General features: G+C 42.7%; 1 protein-coding gene across 1 annotated transcript in view; it reads right to left on the reverse strand.

The window, feature by feature from the left end:
* Positions 1-1,730: 1,730 nt before the first annotated feature.
* The window catches only part of PLCH1 (phospholipase C eta 1), a 126,195-nt gene continuing 111,669 nt past the window's right edge, over positions 1,731-16,256 (reverse strand). The window contains exons 18-23 of the mRNA XM_066620633.1: positions 15,618-15,702; positions 11,790-11,936; positions 10,115-10,194; positions 6,613-6,672; positions 5,727-6,097; positions 1,731-3,774 (exon numbers count right to left, since the gene is read on the reverse strand). Coding sequence (XP_066476730.1) covers positions 1,731-3,774; positions 5,727-6,097; positions 6,613-6,672; positions 10,115-10,194; positions 11,790-11,936; positions 15,618-15,702 — 2,787 coding nt within the window. The remainder of the gene's footprint in view (positions 3,775-5,726; positions 6,098-6,612; positions 6,673-10,114; positions 10,195-11,789; positions 11,937-15,617; positions 15,703-16,256) is intronic.

A 16,256-nucleotide genomic window follows, 5' to 3' on the forward strand; every position in this document is an offset into this window, starting at 1 on the left:
TCCTCCTGGGTAAACAGGTATAGACCGGGGTATAACAATTTATTCAAAGTGAAGTATAAAGCTTGCGGGAGTAGGGTAAAATAGACCTCTGGTTAACCAAACTTTCAATAGAAGGACGTTTAAATCTGAACAGACACAGCCCATTCTGTTGGAGAAGCAAGTGTTTAAAAATTCAAACCCTAGAAAGAGCAGTTCCAATGCTACATATTTCTCTGGCTCTCTGACCCTACTGGGGAAAAACACTTGCAAATCAGAAAGCATTCTTGAAAAGTGCTAACAGGAACAACAATTAAAGCTACAGTTATAAACTATTAATTACTCAACAGGATTAATTGCTTAACTTGGTTTCAATAAAATGAAAAAATGGCTGCTTAAAAATGTATTTTAATGTCTTTTCTCTGTGAATACAAATAATATCCTTTATTTTTTTTAAAAAGAGGTAATAGGTACATGTCTTTCACATAGAACAAAATGTGGGTCATACAGTGAAAATAAAGCTGAATTTTTCTACCATACTAGGAAGAGTTTGGATAGGTTTTTTGTTTCTACAATCACTCTCATTTTTTTTCGCAATAGAAAAAGCCCTTGTCTCAAAACCACAGCATGACAGGGAGCCTAACTGCATTTTTCTGTTGTGTGTGTGAAGTTAGATGTGGGTCAACAGTGTATCACTTTGAGACTGTTTGTTTACCAATTACATTCACAGCTAAATATACAGAATAAAAATGCGGAAAGCATGACATTCCCTTAAAAATTGCTCTGCTCTCTCATTTATACCCATTCTGAGATGATATGTAATTGGTACCAGTGAAATGCTAGACATTCCATAGAAAAGAAAGACAGCATCATATTGTGAATTCTGGGTTGGGTTTTATGATAAATATACAGGGTTGCTCTCTAGTTTACATATTCCCTCCTTTCTCCCATGTAAATTCTCCCTTTCCCCATAACTCTCCTGCTTATATAAATTGGTTTATTCACAATACTGGGTTGCATTTGCCTCAAAGCAAACCGTGGTGTATGTTAACCAGCAAGGACTGAAACACCAACATCAAGCTATCTTTTCAAACTCTGGTTACATGGATAATCTTGTTTGGCATTAACCACAGTTAGTACTGACATAGGTTAACCCCCATCCCAGCCCTAAAAGCCCTACATAGGGCTTCGCAGTTCTTTGCCTGCAATTTAGCTAGCATGGATCCAAGCAGCCCCATTGAGTAGGCTTGTGATTAATATGGGGCAACAGAACAAATGTTCTTTTACCCCAAAGAGACCTCCTGCCTGTTCAATTCCAGTGCTGGATACAGTGTGAGGCTGGTGGCCCCACTGTGCCTATGTTGGATAGGATTGGGCTGCAAATGTAGCTAAATGATTGCACAGAGAGAAAAATTACTGTACTGAGTGCTGCACTTTGCAGCAACTTATAGCTGTGCCAACTTTTGTTGTACATGCGCTGCAAATACAGGACATTGTGACTTACTGCATGCAAACAAAAAGCACAAATGCCTCATGTTTGTACATGATTTCTAAAAACAGAAGGACATGGAATCTTACAACATCTCTATTTATATCAACTTTGACGGAAATGGTCACATTAATTCATGACAAGACTCAAAGCGAGAAATACATTTCTGAGTAATTTAAATGCTAATGGCAGCAGTGCTTGCTTGCTGATAATCCTTCATTCAGTGAGAAAGCTTGTGAACAATGAAGATGTACATTTATACAATTTACAGTCTCAGAAGAAAATAAATTTCTGGTTTATCATCTTCACTTGACTTGGTCTCCAGAAGAGAGTCATCTGTATAAAACCGATCATTGTACCCATTGCGCAAAGTTGTACACGCACCTTCTGGGATACCGCGGCCTTCTAAGTTATCTGCGTTGAAGGTATCCAGATAGCTTGCTATGTAAGAGCCAGTGGAATGCCTGTTGATAACGTGTGGAGATGCAGAGGGCTTATTTCTAAGGACAACCCCTGTTACATTACTGACGGCATTTGAAAGTTTTTGCTTGTTGGCTTCTTGCCTTTCCTTGGCACGACTAGCAATGTTTCGTACTCTGCTTTGACTCCTCGATGATAGCTTTCGGACCAACATTTTAGGGCAATCATCATTCTGCTTAGAACAAAATGGTGGGCAACCATCCTCCTGATCAAAAGACACTAGTTTCCGTAGCTGTTCAGTCAGAGAATCTGTACCCTGTGGCTTCTTAGCCTTCAGAGCAGCCACCATCTTGTCTCTCATGCCAGATGTAATAAAACCTCTGCTAATGTACTTGTACTTGCTCTCAAAATTGCAGGAGATATCTTCTGAAGTCAAGTCTCCAAGACTTTTAGATTTGCAAGGACTTGGCTGTGTTTGAGTTGCGGGAGAAGGATAAGACAAAACATTCTTGGGCATCAGAAAGGAGTCCATGTTGGCTCTTTGAGAAATGTTCAACAAGTCATTTTGCGCATCTGAAATTTGTGAATAATTATTGTATAAGTGCGCCACACTTTGGTGTTCTGGGTAAGGGAGATACCGGTTCTTCTCACTGCTATACTTGGATTCTTTGACTAGGTTGGCACTGTGAAGGTTCTCACTGTTTAGATTCCCACAGATTCTTTCATTGTACTGCAGAGTGTCCTGATTATGCTTGAGTTTCAGTGGAGAAGCAAGGTGGGTCATGTCTTCTCTCTTATATTCGTACGCAGTTATCAAGAGGTCTTGTAGTGTCCCATCAGCCTCCATAAGGCTGCTACCTGTAGAATTTATGCAAGCTAAAGGGACAACTATTGTGTTCTCCAAGCCTGAGCTGTCACAGGAGTTGCTGAGTGATTCCCAGTTTGTCCCACACTTTCTTTTGGGGTTTGCTTTCCGTGTGCTGGCAGATGAAATGCAAGAAAGCAATGCACAAATGTCTTCTGCACAATGGTTTGTATCCTGGCAAGCAGATTTGCTGACAAATTTATGATTAGAAGGTGGAGAAAGAGAAGCCTCGTGGATAATTGAGTACAAAGAACATTCTGTTGTCTTAGGGGTAGAAATCATCATTGCTTCTGGTTTTGAGTATACAGTAGGTGTCATGCTAGGTGCCTGGTAGTCAAAAGTTGTATTTGGGTAATTTGGTAATGCCTGTGGTGAATGAACAGGCTTTATAGTAATTTTCTTGGTGCTGATTCCAGAAGGGCTTGAAACATCAGCCAAATTCATTTGGTCATCTGTGACATCCACCTGTCCTATCAATGCTGAAACAGAACTCCCTGCATCACTGTCATTGATTAATGACACTTCATTGATAAGGCAAGAAATATCACTATCTTGTGTGCCTGGTGTAGAATGAGAATCGGGGACATCGTAACAGAGAGCCAAAGATACATCCTTTAATGATAAATTAGTTAGAGTGCTATTTACAATTGTGTGAGATTTACTCTTATTCAGTGCTGGATCAGGAAGACAATTTCCTGCTACTGTTTTTTTGTCATTGCATAGCACACTGTCCGCCAACGTCTTTTGATCCGTACTACTTAGCTCTTGACCGTTTTCTCTTCCAAGTTCCTTCTTTGAATGAACAGACTCACTGGAAATACTACTTTTCCAATACTCAGTGGAGAAATAGGTTTCAGCTATTCCCATTGCAAAGTCAAGGCTTTCCGATTTTTCACAGGTAGGTAAAGTTGCACCGTCATCAATCTTGGGAATACCTTTCTTAAACGGAGATGCAAGCTTTGTAAAAGAGGGATCTTTTTCTGGAGAAGAGGAGGCTGGCTCTTTCACTTTTCTTTGGTCCTCGCTTGTATCGTTTTTACTTTCTGCTAAATCAATTAAAAGGAAAACAGAAAACAGATTCACTTGTTAAGAAGAATGCACTCTCCCCTGCTTACGTCTACTTTGCCTTGAGACAGACAAATGAAGAATGTCAAATTGGTCACAATCGTGAGAGGATTTAATTATGGGGTTGTGCAAGTTTAGTACAAATTATCCACATGATATGAAGAAATGGGAAAAAAATATATAGTCGGAGGCACTTCATTGAAGGTTTCCTTTAATGCTCTATTACATCATCAAAGACATGATGTAATACTGGTTGTAAAGAATGTCAATGAGGTACCATAATCTGGACATGTGGCATTACCTTCAGCTGTGTTCCTATTCAGATTTGTACTATATAGAAGCATGGCAAACAAAGACAGAACAAAACAGCTCTGTTAAAACACCATCTGGAAACAAGAGGCATACTTATTAGAACTCTTGAATTACACATCCAATACCTGGGTTCCGTGCACTGTGGCCTTAGGAAATCCTCTGACTTTCTAATGCCACACATTCATCAAATTAATGGGATTAAGAAAAAACATTCCACTGGGTAAAGTTTGCTTCTCTCTCAATCTGTCTATCTACAATTCTCAAACTGAAGAGAACCACTTCAAGGCAAATGGTTTAAAGATTGCCATGAAGCAAAGCAATCTTTATGACGGCTGCAAAGGCGGTCAACTTTGAACAACAGCTCGATAACATGAGCTCCAATCACTTCCTGACCCGTTCCAGGTCCCTAAATATAGCTGCAAATCAAACATTTGGGGAGATTTGGTAAGTAAGAAAGGAGGGATAGATGGAGAAAGCTTAAAAATAAGTAAGACAATGGCAAACATGACAAGCACTTTTGGAGTGACAAACAGCCTTTGTTTTTTAACTCTTGGATTCTGTTACAGCTTAAAATAATTAAATAAACCATGAAGAATTTGTCCACTTATCACTAATACAGGAGTTAAGTAAATCAGCTAATGAAAAGGGGAAAAAATAGTGAAGTCACTTCGCTATCTCATAGCCAGATAACAAATTTCCTTTTGTCTGGCTGCTTTATGGTTCACCCAACTATTGGCTTGTGATACACTGAGAATTTGTTCCCCAACCTTAAGGTGAAGGGGTTTTCCTGGTCAGACAAAAACAAAACAAAAAACCTGGGATAGTAATACCCCTATGCATGCTAAATGAACCAATTGTTTCCTAGGTGTACAAACTGAAATCACTTTGAAGCCTCCTTCAGTCATATTAAGCTATTTGGCAACAAGTTGAAACCTCCAGCTTTCCAAAAGTAAGCAATCTTTAAGGTGAGCAAAATGCTCTCGCTTGCCACTGCATCCGTTTGCCAGACACATATGTCAAGATCACAAAGTGGCCGCTCTTAGTCACTGCCATGTAATTAAGGACTACACTCCCTGGAGACTACCCAAAAACAAAATTGTAAGTCCTCCTTAGCACCCGTGCTTTGAAGCATGGGATACTGCAATGTGATCTCACATTGCTGGTATCTGTGCGGGCATGAGCAAATGCAATATGCATGCAGGTGAGCCAATTCCATCAGTACTGTCTTACCCAGCTGATTGGGTGGGAAAGATCCACATGCAATTGGTATTGCAATCAGTATTGCATGCTCCCCAACAGAGCTGCTAGTGCTCTTGAAAATGCACTGATCTGAATTCTAAAGCTCTAGTCTTCCAATTCTAAACCTTTTCACCACCATCATCCCAGCAATGCTAATGTGTCATGATCTCTGTTGCTGCTTGGCAAACCAGAGATGACACCTTCAACATCACATTATTCCATGGATCCCTGATGTCTGGAGAGTTGCTTGCTGTACAAACCTAACCCCATGCATGTTTCCTTGGACGTCTGTCCCACTGAGTTCACTGGAACTGAACTGATCAAAGAACTTATTAAAATGAATGCCTTAACAAAAGCAACTTACCAGGGGTCTTTTTATTTTGTGTAGCATCAGCACCTTCTGTATCACCCTGATCTGGTGATGGCAAGCCCATCAGAAGATATTTGTCAACTGGCATGGATATTGGACGTGCTTGCAAACTTCTGCTTGTACGTTTTAGAACTCCGTCCTTGTCTTTCAAATCTGTGCCCTCAGAAACACTTTCTTTAAGCTCAGTAGCTTCCTGAAAGCCCATTTTGCTCTTCTTCCTGCCCTTGGCTGGAGCACTGGCTGTGCGCCGGAGAAGTCGCTCTCCAATGGACCTTTTCCGAACACAATTAGCACTGTTGTCCACAGGATTATATTTGGGGTTCTTGTTAAAAAGCCCTCGGAGTCCTATCAGTTGCTTGTTCTAAAAGTATAAAGAAGTAGAATAAATGCTACAGATTTTTTGAAAATGTGGCATGTTTTACAGAAATGCATCTCTAAACTGTTGCCTGTGTACATCGTCTGGGCAATGAATGAAAAGAACCTCAAGCAAGCAAACAGCTATGAAACTAAACAAGACCACATCTAGTTGGTCCGGGAAAATACAGCCACAGCCACAGCTCACCATGAGTTCATGCATGCATGAGGGAGTTGCTGCCCATCAGGAAGGCAGGCTGCCATGATGGCAAAGGAGCTTTACAAAAGGTTCCCTAATTACACATGACAAGCTTGCAAGGAATGTCCTGAGGTGAAAAGGCTGCCTTGCCCACAGCCATGGACTTTGATGACATGGGCCACTTCAAAGCAACAGCTCAAGTTTTCGTATTCTTGATGGGAAATGAAGTGACACTGAAGTTACAGATCATGCGGTTGAGAACGGCTCCATAAAAGAAATCTGTGTCCAGCAAGAGCAGAAGTGCATGCTTAAAAAAAGGCTACCTTTGTGGCTCCTAGAAAGTGCATTATAGTGTAACTGGGGTTGAGGATTAAGGGACTCCACTGAAAGGCAAAGAAAGGCAAACACGTCGGGCAATTTGGTCACAAGAAAACAAGCGAAGTCAAGCGTTTGTCATAGATCAGTCTTGTGAATCATGGGGCTGCTTCAGGTGTTTTGTGTCTTCCTTCACATGAAGGAGTTCCAAGTATCCTGGAGCAGAAATGTGCTATTTGACCTGGTGCATTCCAGGTTACAGTCTCCACTCCCTGGTGGCTTGAGCATAATGGCTGAAAAATGCTATGCTATGTTTACATTAATCTCTGCAGAAAAGGTCTAACTGAGGATGCACCAGATTATATATTGCTTCCTTCATGTGGCATGCTCAGCTTGATCGACCTGGAAGCAACACTGCACGCCTGAATTGGCCCACAGAGCTAAACGGGGCATGCACAATTTTCTAGTCAATTCTCCATACCCACTGCATTCCCAAGAGCAGACAGGCCAACTAGCCTTGAAAAGCAGCCAAGGAAGATGGTTTTTTTTTAAACTTTTTTTTTTTTTTAATAAACTTGCTCTGCATCTTGTCACTTTGCTGAACTATGTCTACAATTAGGAAACTTTTTTCCCTTGTGCTGGATTTAACTACTTGTACTTTAAATGCTCATCTCTAGCTGGTAAGACAGGGAGGATCCAAAGCAGGACAAGTGTTCCTTTTTATAGAAACAGCAGAAAACCATCTACCCTATCCTTTAGAAACAGGTCATTCTCCATATACTTTAACTCAGTACCCTCCTGAAATCTTGAGATTGGCAGTACCTATGGCCCCTCAATACCCATTTATCCAACTCCAGTTTTTTAAAATAGACCTGAGTCAGCTGTCCAAGTTCTACATCCATGCAGCAACAACACAGGAATCAGCACCGAGCAAGGAGATAAGAGTTACTCAAAGCAACAAGCCACATCAAACAAAAAGCAGCAGCCCCCAACCTCTAGGCAGACAGGGGAAAAACACTGAGATAAAGGGGAGGGATGAGCAGGGTGACCAGACATCCTCTTTTTCCAGGACATGTCCTCTCTTTTAGCCTTGTGCCCTAGAAAAGAAATGCCTTCCTTTTCCCTGTGAGCGGGCCCCTGCAGGCAGCGCACAGCCTTCTTGCAATTAATTATACGTAATAAATTATATGTAATATAGTTTTAAATTTAATAAGTAATACAGTGTTTAAATTAACCACATGGAAACAATATACGAGTGTTTTTAGCTTTTATTTTATCATGTCCTACAAATTTCTTCGATATCCTACATTTTGGGGTGCCTTGTAATTACTGCAAAAGAGGACATCTGGTCACCCTGGGGATGAGTCTACTAATAGCAACAGTCAATTCATTCTACTATACAACACTTATTTTATCCGGCAACAATAAGCTGCATCTATCAAGTCGGATAATGGGTCTATGTTTTGCCTGTATTATTTGGGGGGAAAAGAATGAAGACAGGTGGCTAGATTATGGATGCTCTATGTTCAGAGGTAGCAACAGAGGGCTCTGAGGCATATTTCACCCGTCAGTTTTGGCTCTTGGAAAACCTGTTCCCCGCCTCCTTTCCCTGGTGTTAAGAGGACCACAATTACCCTCTGGTAGCAGTGTGGGGCTGCACTGATGAGCTTGATAGCTCCCAAAGGTTTCACATTGCCTGTCCTTGGCCCCATGTTGTCTGACCTGCAATACTGAAAACTGACTTAAGAAACTCAGCAGGATCTCCCTAAAAACTACTCCTTTGTGGAATGGTAAGCAAAACCTAAAAGCAAGTTAGCTTTAATCGTTTGATTCTTCTTTTTCAAGATATCTGTAAAGATAATAAATGTGCCTGATCAGAAAGGCCACATTTAGCTACAGACCTGGAGCAATAAATCAATCAATACAGTAAACTCTTGATTTAATGGATAAAAAGGGGGGGGGGAGACTGTCAAGTTCAAGTTTGTTAAATCCAAATAACCATTAAACTCCTACCTTAGAAAGCTCTGTTGGTGCTACCACATTGCTCTGCTCCCCATTAGGGTGCTCTATGGAGCTGCAGCAACACCAATGAGCTCGCTGAAGTTGGTAATGGTTTGGAGAGGGCTGCAGGAGTAGGCTGCAGGGCAGGCTATAGCTTGAAGGGGCAAGCTACCTTCCTTGGCTTGTGATTGAGCTGCTGTTCTCCATTTTGCCCTTGAGCAAGATGTACTGGGAATTTCTAGACATTTCTCCATTCCTGAGGCTGTTCTAAGTAATGGTGAGTTCCTCCCTTTCCAGGTGGATAAGCCTGCAGAGCGCAATTTCTGACTCAGCTGCTTTGGCATTCCCGAGAGAGTTCTGTAAGGGTTTAATGGACTTCTGGGACCTCAGAAATTGTCGATTGTTTCCTACAGCTGTTGAGCTGAAGTCTGCTAAATCATAGTTTTTCTGTGTGCGTAAGAGAAGCTGGGTCCATTTGCCTACTGCTGGCTTCTAAAGAAACTACCAGGAATAACAGTGTGATCACCAGAAACAATTAAAGTGGTGTATTTACACACAATTAAGCTAATTAAGCACTGGAACTCTGTTTTAAGTGATTTATGAAAGGCACCTGATGTTTCAAATTATCAGGTTTTGAAAACCTGAAAATTTGCATTCGTTTAAGACTATAATGGGTAGTAAAAGCAAAAATGCTAATATGATCCATAATGCAATCCTTTAAGACCAGATAACAGACTTGCAGCCCAATCCTATTCAGGCACTGTGCAACTAGATTCTCATTTTGAAATTGTTCTAGTGTGAAACTTGACTCGGGCTTTCAAAACACTGAGCTTTGAAACAATGAAAGTTGAAAATGTAGCTGTGATAAGAGAAGACTGAGTTTCAGTGTACTTAGGTTACCAATTGTCCAGTCCTATCCTTGGTAGGCCTGCAGGATTCAGCACCATTGACACAGCCTCTACTGCATCCCAAGGGCCAGTTGGGGACCAGATCGGTGGAGAGGTAAGTTCTTGCCTCCTCTACCACTCCTTGGTTCCCAATGAGCCTACTCAGGTCTCCACCAGCTATTCTGCTGTTGTAAATCTGTTAGGCCAAAGGGAGTGTGTTGGGTCCTGAATGGGAGCTCTGAATGTTGTGGATGTGATGACATCACAGTGCAGTGATGACAGCCTGCGTGACAATGCTGTCAGATGGTGAGATCTGCCAGCTTATCATATGATTAGGATTGGACCACAAGTGATGATGTACCAAGAGCACAATCTTGATTGTTCCATGTGCACAGAGCAGAGTGCAAAGGGGTTTCTACAGAGACCAGTATCCCTTTTTTCTGCCTAATCAGAACCATTGGTCCACCAAAGGAGGTACTGTCTACTCTCTACAGAGATGGGCAATTGTTACTATATTTAAATGCATTACTTTTATGTACTCAATATAATATTTTGAGTGCAAAAACATGCAACATACAACAACCCATTTAAGGCAGTGATAAGACCATGGTTCCCCTCTTACCTTTCCATAAATTTCATTGATTGTTATATGAACAAATATAGAGGCTTCTGTCAGGCCCTCCAGGTAAACATGACGGTACCCTGGTGAAGAGGAAAGTCAGCAATTAGTATTTTTTCCAGACCAAGATGCCTCCCACATGTAGCCATACATAGTCAATACACAGCATGTAGAATTGACCAGGAGAATTTTAAGCTGGGAAGCCTTATGTAATGATTTGTTTCTGCAGCCTTCAGCTGAGGAAGAAACTCGTCTCAAGCTTTTGTGAAGGGAGATGGAAATGCTGCAGTGTCTGATGTGGGAATGCCTGATGTAGGTGCCTGTTATCTCCTGATGGAGGAGAGACCAAGTTCCAGACATTATCCTGGAAATGTAAAGAATGGTTCCATCCCTTCCACAAGTTAATATCTTTCGGATTCAAAGTGCATTTGGTTGGTTGTTCCTATGCCTGGTCAGTGGCGGCTGCTTTTTGATGTTTTTGTCAATGTTTGGTTTTTCTTATTGTTTTGATTTACTCTGCAATTATAGTAAACTGTATACAGTACTGTATACACTGGGTCCTCCTGATTCGCGGGCTTAGCAGCTGGAGAGCCTCAAAGGACCTCCCAGACGCAACTAGAAGTGCCTTTCAGAAGCATCTAGGAGGTCTTCCGAGATGTAGGGTGGTCTTCTATGCTTCTGGTTTGCTGAAGTAGCCTCCTCCCTTAAATTTCATTATCTGCAGGATTCGGTATCCACAGGGATCCTGGAACAGATCTCCCATGGATACAGAGGGCCCACTTTATTTGAAATCTCTTGTTTGTAAAGGCAGAATTTAAACCAAGTGGTTCTCAAACTGGTGGGTCATGACCCATGAGGGAACTGGAAGAAGGCCATTCCCCCTTAAGAGGAGTGACCAAGAAATTGGCAGTGACTTGATCACCACTATCGTGTTGCTGCTGGGTTGGAAAGGGGTTTATAACTTTCCTGGGGGTCGCTATGGCTCTCTAGAGGGTCTGGGGATCCTGCAAACCCCTCTGCAGCACTCCCCATGCCTCCAAAGTACTGTAAAAAGCAAAAAAACACAACAAAAACCATTTCTGGTTTCTGTTGAGAAACTCAGAGTTGTTGTTTTTTCTTTTTACTGTATTTTGGAGGTACGGGGAGGGTGGCAGAAGGGGCCGCAGGCTCCCCAGACCCTCCAGAGAGCCATAATGAGCCCCAGGTAAGTTAAGAAAATCCTTTCTTTTCTGGCAGCAGCACAATCATGGCAACCATGTTGCTGCCCCTCCCCTCCCCACAAACACCATTCTCAAACTCCCTGAGAGTTTGAGAACTGCTACAATACATAAACCAATATAAAAGATCTGAATGACTCTAAGAGATCAGACTCCAGCAATGGCAGGTATCCCCTTCCAATTAAGTCGCAGAATTTGCTAAAACCATTATTACTTCAGCCTTATCTGGAGTCTAGCTTCCAACTCCAATGAAGACTACTGTTTCCCCCATTTGCCTATACATGTATTCTTGCACCCGTGCCTCAAGTGCTTAGACCAGAAGATCAGCATCATTTGTCCCTTTCTAAAAACCCACAACACAAGCAGAGACACTTTAGTCCTTTTACCTGTAGTACCGGTCTCACATTGCACTTCCTGGTTTCAACTCAGCAACAAAAAACAAGCAAACAAATTATACTAACCAGGCATAAGGCTGCTAAAGGCCACAGTTCTTTGTCCGACAAAGTCTCGGCCAATAGGATCATGATCCCAAACGAGAAACCGAACTAAAGCTATTTCAGGCATATGGATGGTGAAAGTGAGAGTTTCTTCCCAGACAGGATTGAACCCTATCAAGCATAGAGAATGCAAGAAGTCAAGGTGAGAAAAAAAAAAGTCATCTGTGCAAATTGTCATCATCATCATATCTATCTTTGTGGAGGAATGATATTCTTCTGGCCTTGGTGCTAGCACAGTATCTGAAGAACATGATGTCTCCTGATATTATAGAAGCTGGCCATCTCTACTTGGAAGTATCTTCTGTTTTCTCCAAAAACAGAGGTTATTTCAGCCACTTACTAAAGGCCCATGATCAGTGCATGCTGCAATTCTTTAAACCTGTGCATTTGTGTATTTCATTATTTTTATAAAAACAGAATAATGAAAAGTTTCAAAGCATGCACCTTGACCATAGTCATGCCTAGTCATGCCAAACTAAGACTAGGTGAAATGAAGCAGTAAAGGTCAATTCTCAAGTTAAGTCATTCGAGCAGCCCCATTACAGAAAGCCATTTCCATATGGTCTCACCCAGTAATCTCAATGTGTAAAACTGCTGCCATTAAGCCATTTCTGACCAACGTTGCATATATGCAACAGGGACCAAATGTGTACACCAGTGGCCTGGGCAGAAATGGGCTAACTGCCATTCTAAAGCACCATTTCAGGAAAATTCGAGCAATAGGTTCCAAGGTGACAGGCAACAGCCTATCTTAAGAAAGCAAGTGCAAGTTCCCTAACTCTTGTTGCCCGTTATTCAAAGTGACCCCAACAGCTTTGCGTTTTGCCTACATGAAGTGCCTGAGCACAGGAGCGCTGGGGGAAAAATCAGGTGGCATGAAGGGAGTGCCTACAGCCTCACCAATAAAGGGGGAGGCATTGCAAACAACATCTGGGGAAGGCAGCTGGACAGGGAACCTTCAAATCCCTGGAGTACTAATGCTGGAGGCCAGGTCAGCCAGCAAGAAGGGGCTCAAGTTCCACCAAAATGCTGTCAGGTACTCCAGAAAAACAACATTCTCCACCACGCTGTTTTATATTGTGCACAAATTGATACACAGGGCAGAAATACAGAGAGAAAGAAAAAGCGAGGTCTTATGAAAGAGATCTCTTTGGCTTGCCATTTCAGCATGTTTAGCTCAGAAAACGGAATATTAAGAATCAAAACAGCATCACCCATCAGAAGGAACCTGCAAAGCTTGACAGAGCAGGAGGACAAGCAATTATTTCTTACCCTGACATTGGTGGAGAAAGGGGGGAAAAAAATCTATAGCCCTTTGGCAAAGAAGTTAACATTTTTGCTAGCCTCTCTGAATTGGATCATGCTGTCGAACCAACATTCCTTGTGCCTTCACTGCCTAATTCTTCCCTTAGAAACTCAGTAATTACTCCAACACTATCCGCTTCCTTAACTCTCATTAATAAGGGTTTTCTTGCCCTTATTACCTCTTCTCATTATCTAGGAAACTTGACCTGCTCTTCAGCTTCAATATAAAGATTGTGACTTAAGCAAATCACACAGATTTCTTTCTGCTTAAATAAACATGAGGTTCAGTCTACATTGCTCATGCTTTGCAGAAACGTAGCCTTTGGGCAGTCCCTCGGGGGATTCTTTGTAAAATCTTGACCCATCAGCAAATGCATTGAACTGTTTAATATTCATTTATGATAGCGGAATAAGCTGCTGCTCAATGAGAATGACAAAATCTTCGCTGGTTCTAAGCTCCATGGGCTGTTCTGAGAGATGCATAGAACTCTCCATTCATTGGAGAGGTGACTGTTGAAGTCAGTGGGAAAGCTACAGGGGCTTATTTACCCATATGCAACCATCAGATCATGGCCACTAGCTATAGGTACGTAGCACCAATAAATATTAAGCAACTGTACAATATAGCAGAGGAGCAGCAGCCCTCTCCCCCACCCCACCAAATATCTAGAATCCTATTGGGGGGGCAGGTGTTTCCAGGGGTGGGCAGGCAGGGAGCAGGAGGCGGGGCCAGGACCCAGCACTTATGCCTGATCCTAGCCCTGCTCCTGGCAGGCTTGGGGCGGTCCTGGGCTGCTTGGATTTGTGTTGCCGATTGAGGTGGTGCCGATCCGAGTAGCCCCATTGGGACTGCAGTGGCTCTCCCCAGGGTAAGGGGAAAAGTTTCCCCTTGCCTCAGGGCGAGCCTCTGGCTGCCTGAAACTTGTGTTGCTTACAGCATAAGTTAGGATTGCTCTGCTAGTCCTATTGAGTTCACTACACTTTCCTCCAGTGGTTCTCGAACTTTTCCGGCTCTCGGCTCCCCTGATCCTTGTAGCCATTGGCCACGGCTCCCCATTACAACACCTTAACTCAGTTACCTCCAAAATGGGGATGAAGGTGTTATAATTATACATTAGAAACAAAAAAACAGCTGCCAGCACTCTGAGGCTGCAGTCCTAACCACACTTATCTGAGAGTAAGCCCCAGTGAACAAAATAGGACTTACTTCCAAGTAGACCTGGTTAGGATTGTGCCCTGAGTTTGTTAGCAGCACGCCTGGAGGGTTTTGGAAAGGGAGGGGGAAGTGATGAATTTGCTGGGGGACTCAAACCCATTTGAGTCAATGGGGCTTACTCCCAGGAAAGTATGGAAAGGATTGCAGCCACACCAAGGAAGATTACAACTCACCCCAAAGGCAGATGGGGGCTGCTCACACACATACACCCCAACATGCAGCTGCCACCCCTATTCCTCCCAGGCAAGATGGAGGAATGCAGGCTGAGGTATTTGGACCCCCCCCCCCACTAAGAGCAGGCTGGCTCTCCAAGTGGAGGAAAGCGCTGAGCTGCTTGTACTTACTCTTCCCTCCCAGTTTGAAGCCTTCAAGGAGCGTGCCTGGTGCTGATGAGATGCAGTACCTCTACCACTGCCCAGCCAGCCTTCTCTCGCACCTCCCCCTAACCTGTTTCACACGACCTCCCCACCTCATGCTGCCCCACCCACCTTGTTTACAGCCGAGGAAAAGCAGCAAGTAGGGAGGCAACACTTGCAGCTGAGTAGAGCAGCTACGGCCACCTCTCTCCCCTAAATGCCTCAGGATGCCCCTGGCAGCTAGCCACGCCTCCCTAGGGAGCTGGGATGCACAGACTGAATCTCAGCCTTACTCCAAAGTAAGTGCATACAGAATTATAGCTTTACAGAGTAATCCTATGCATATTTACTCAGACAAAAGTCCCATTGTGCTCAATAGGGTTTACTCTCTAGAGCAGGGTTGCCCAAACCCTGGCCCTCAGAGGCTCCCAATCTGGGAGTCTCCAGTCTCCAATGAGCCTCTGGCCCTCCGGAGACTTGCTGGACCCCGTGTTGGCCTGATGCAACTGCTCTCTGTGTGAGGATGACTGTTCGACCTCTCACCTGAGCTGTGAGATGAGGGCTCCCTCCACTACTTGCTGTTTCACATCTGTGATGCAGTAGTGGCAGCGAAGGAAAAGCTAGCCTTGTTTTGTACAAGGCCTTTTATAGGCCTTGAGCTACTGCAAGACCTTCATTCATTCATATAAGTTCCATCTCTAATATATTCATTTATGAAAAATTTATTCAAATTTTAAATGTAAATTAATTCTTTTTTCCCTAGCCCCCGACACAGTGTCAGAGAGATGATGTGGCCCTCCTGCCAAAATGTTTGGACGCCCCTGCTCTAGAGGCCTGCACAGGCCTGTTGTCTTAATTACATGCTAATACTTAAGAATGTAACCTATAAAAGATGCTTCAAGCTATATCTCTTACCATTGTCGTCTACCACTCTAGTCTGGTCCTGGCAGCAGTCAACAGGCAATCCAATAATTTCCACTTCAACAAATGGGTCAATTATCTGCTCGAGACATTTGGATATAGAACAGAAATTCCAATATTTCATATAATACTATCCCATTCATTAAATACACACAACAAATGACAGTTTTATATAGGGCCAGCCCATCCATGAGGCTGATTGTCATAATGGGTGAAAAGCTGATGTACTAATGAGGTACACATGAAAAGGGTCAACTTATTAGTAAAAAAAGAAAAAGTTTGTTTTTAGTACCTGCAACTACTCTATGGAGAAGTGATGCTGCCTTGCTCTAAACCAACCATTATTCTTTACATTTCAAATAGTATTATGATTCCGTAAAAATCACCATATAGCTGCCAGGAATTTGAAACTGAAGGAACATGATAGTCTACCTCCTGAAGATGGGACTTGATGAGACTTCTTGAGATTGAATTAACTTGCAACCGCTTGGCAATGCTATTAGCAATCTATCTTCAACTGATTTTCTACATAGCGCACCATCTAAAATTAATCTCTAGCTTGATTCATATAAAGAACCCCAGAGAATGGGTTCCATTCCAGAATGCTCAGCATTAAAGAAATCAGTGGACACC

The sequence above is a fragment of the Tiliqua scincoides genome, chromosome 3, assembly GCF_035046505.1.
Source record: "Tiliqua scincoides isolate rTilSci1 chromosome 3, rTilSci1.hap2, whole genome shotgun sequence".
Lineage (NCBI taxonomy): Eukaryota > Metazoa > Chordata > Lepidosauria > Squamata > Scincidae > Tiliqua > Tiliqua scincoides.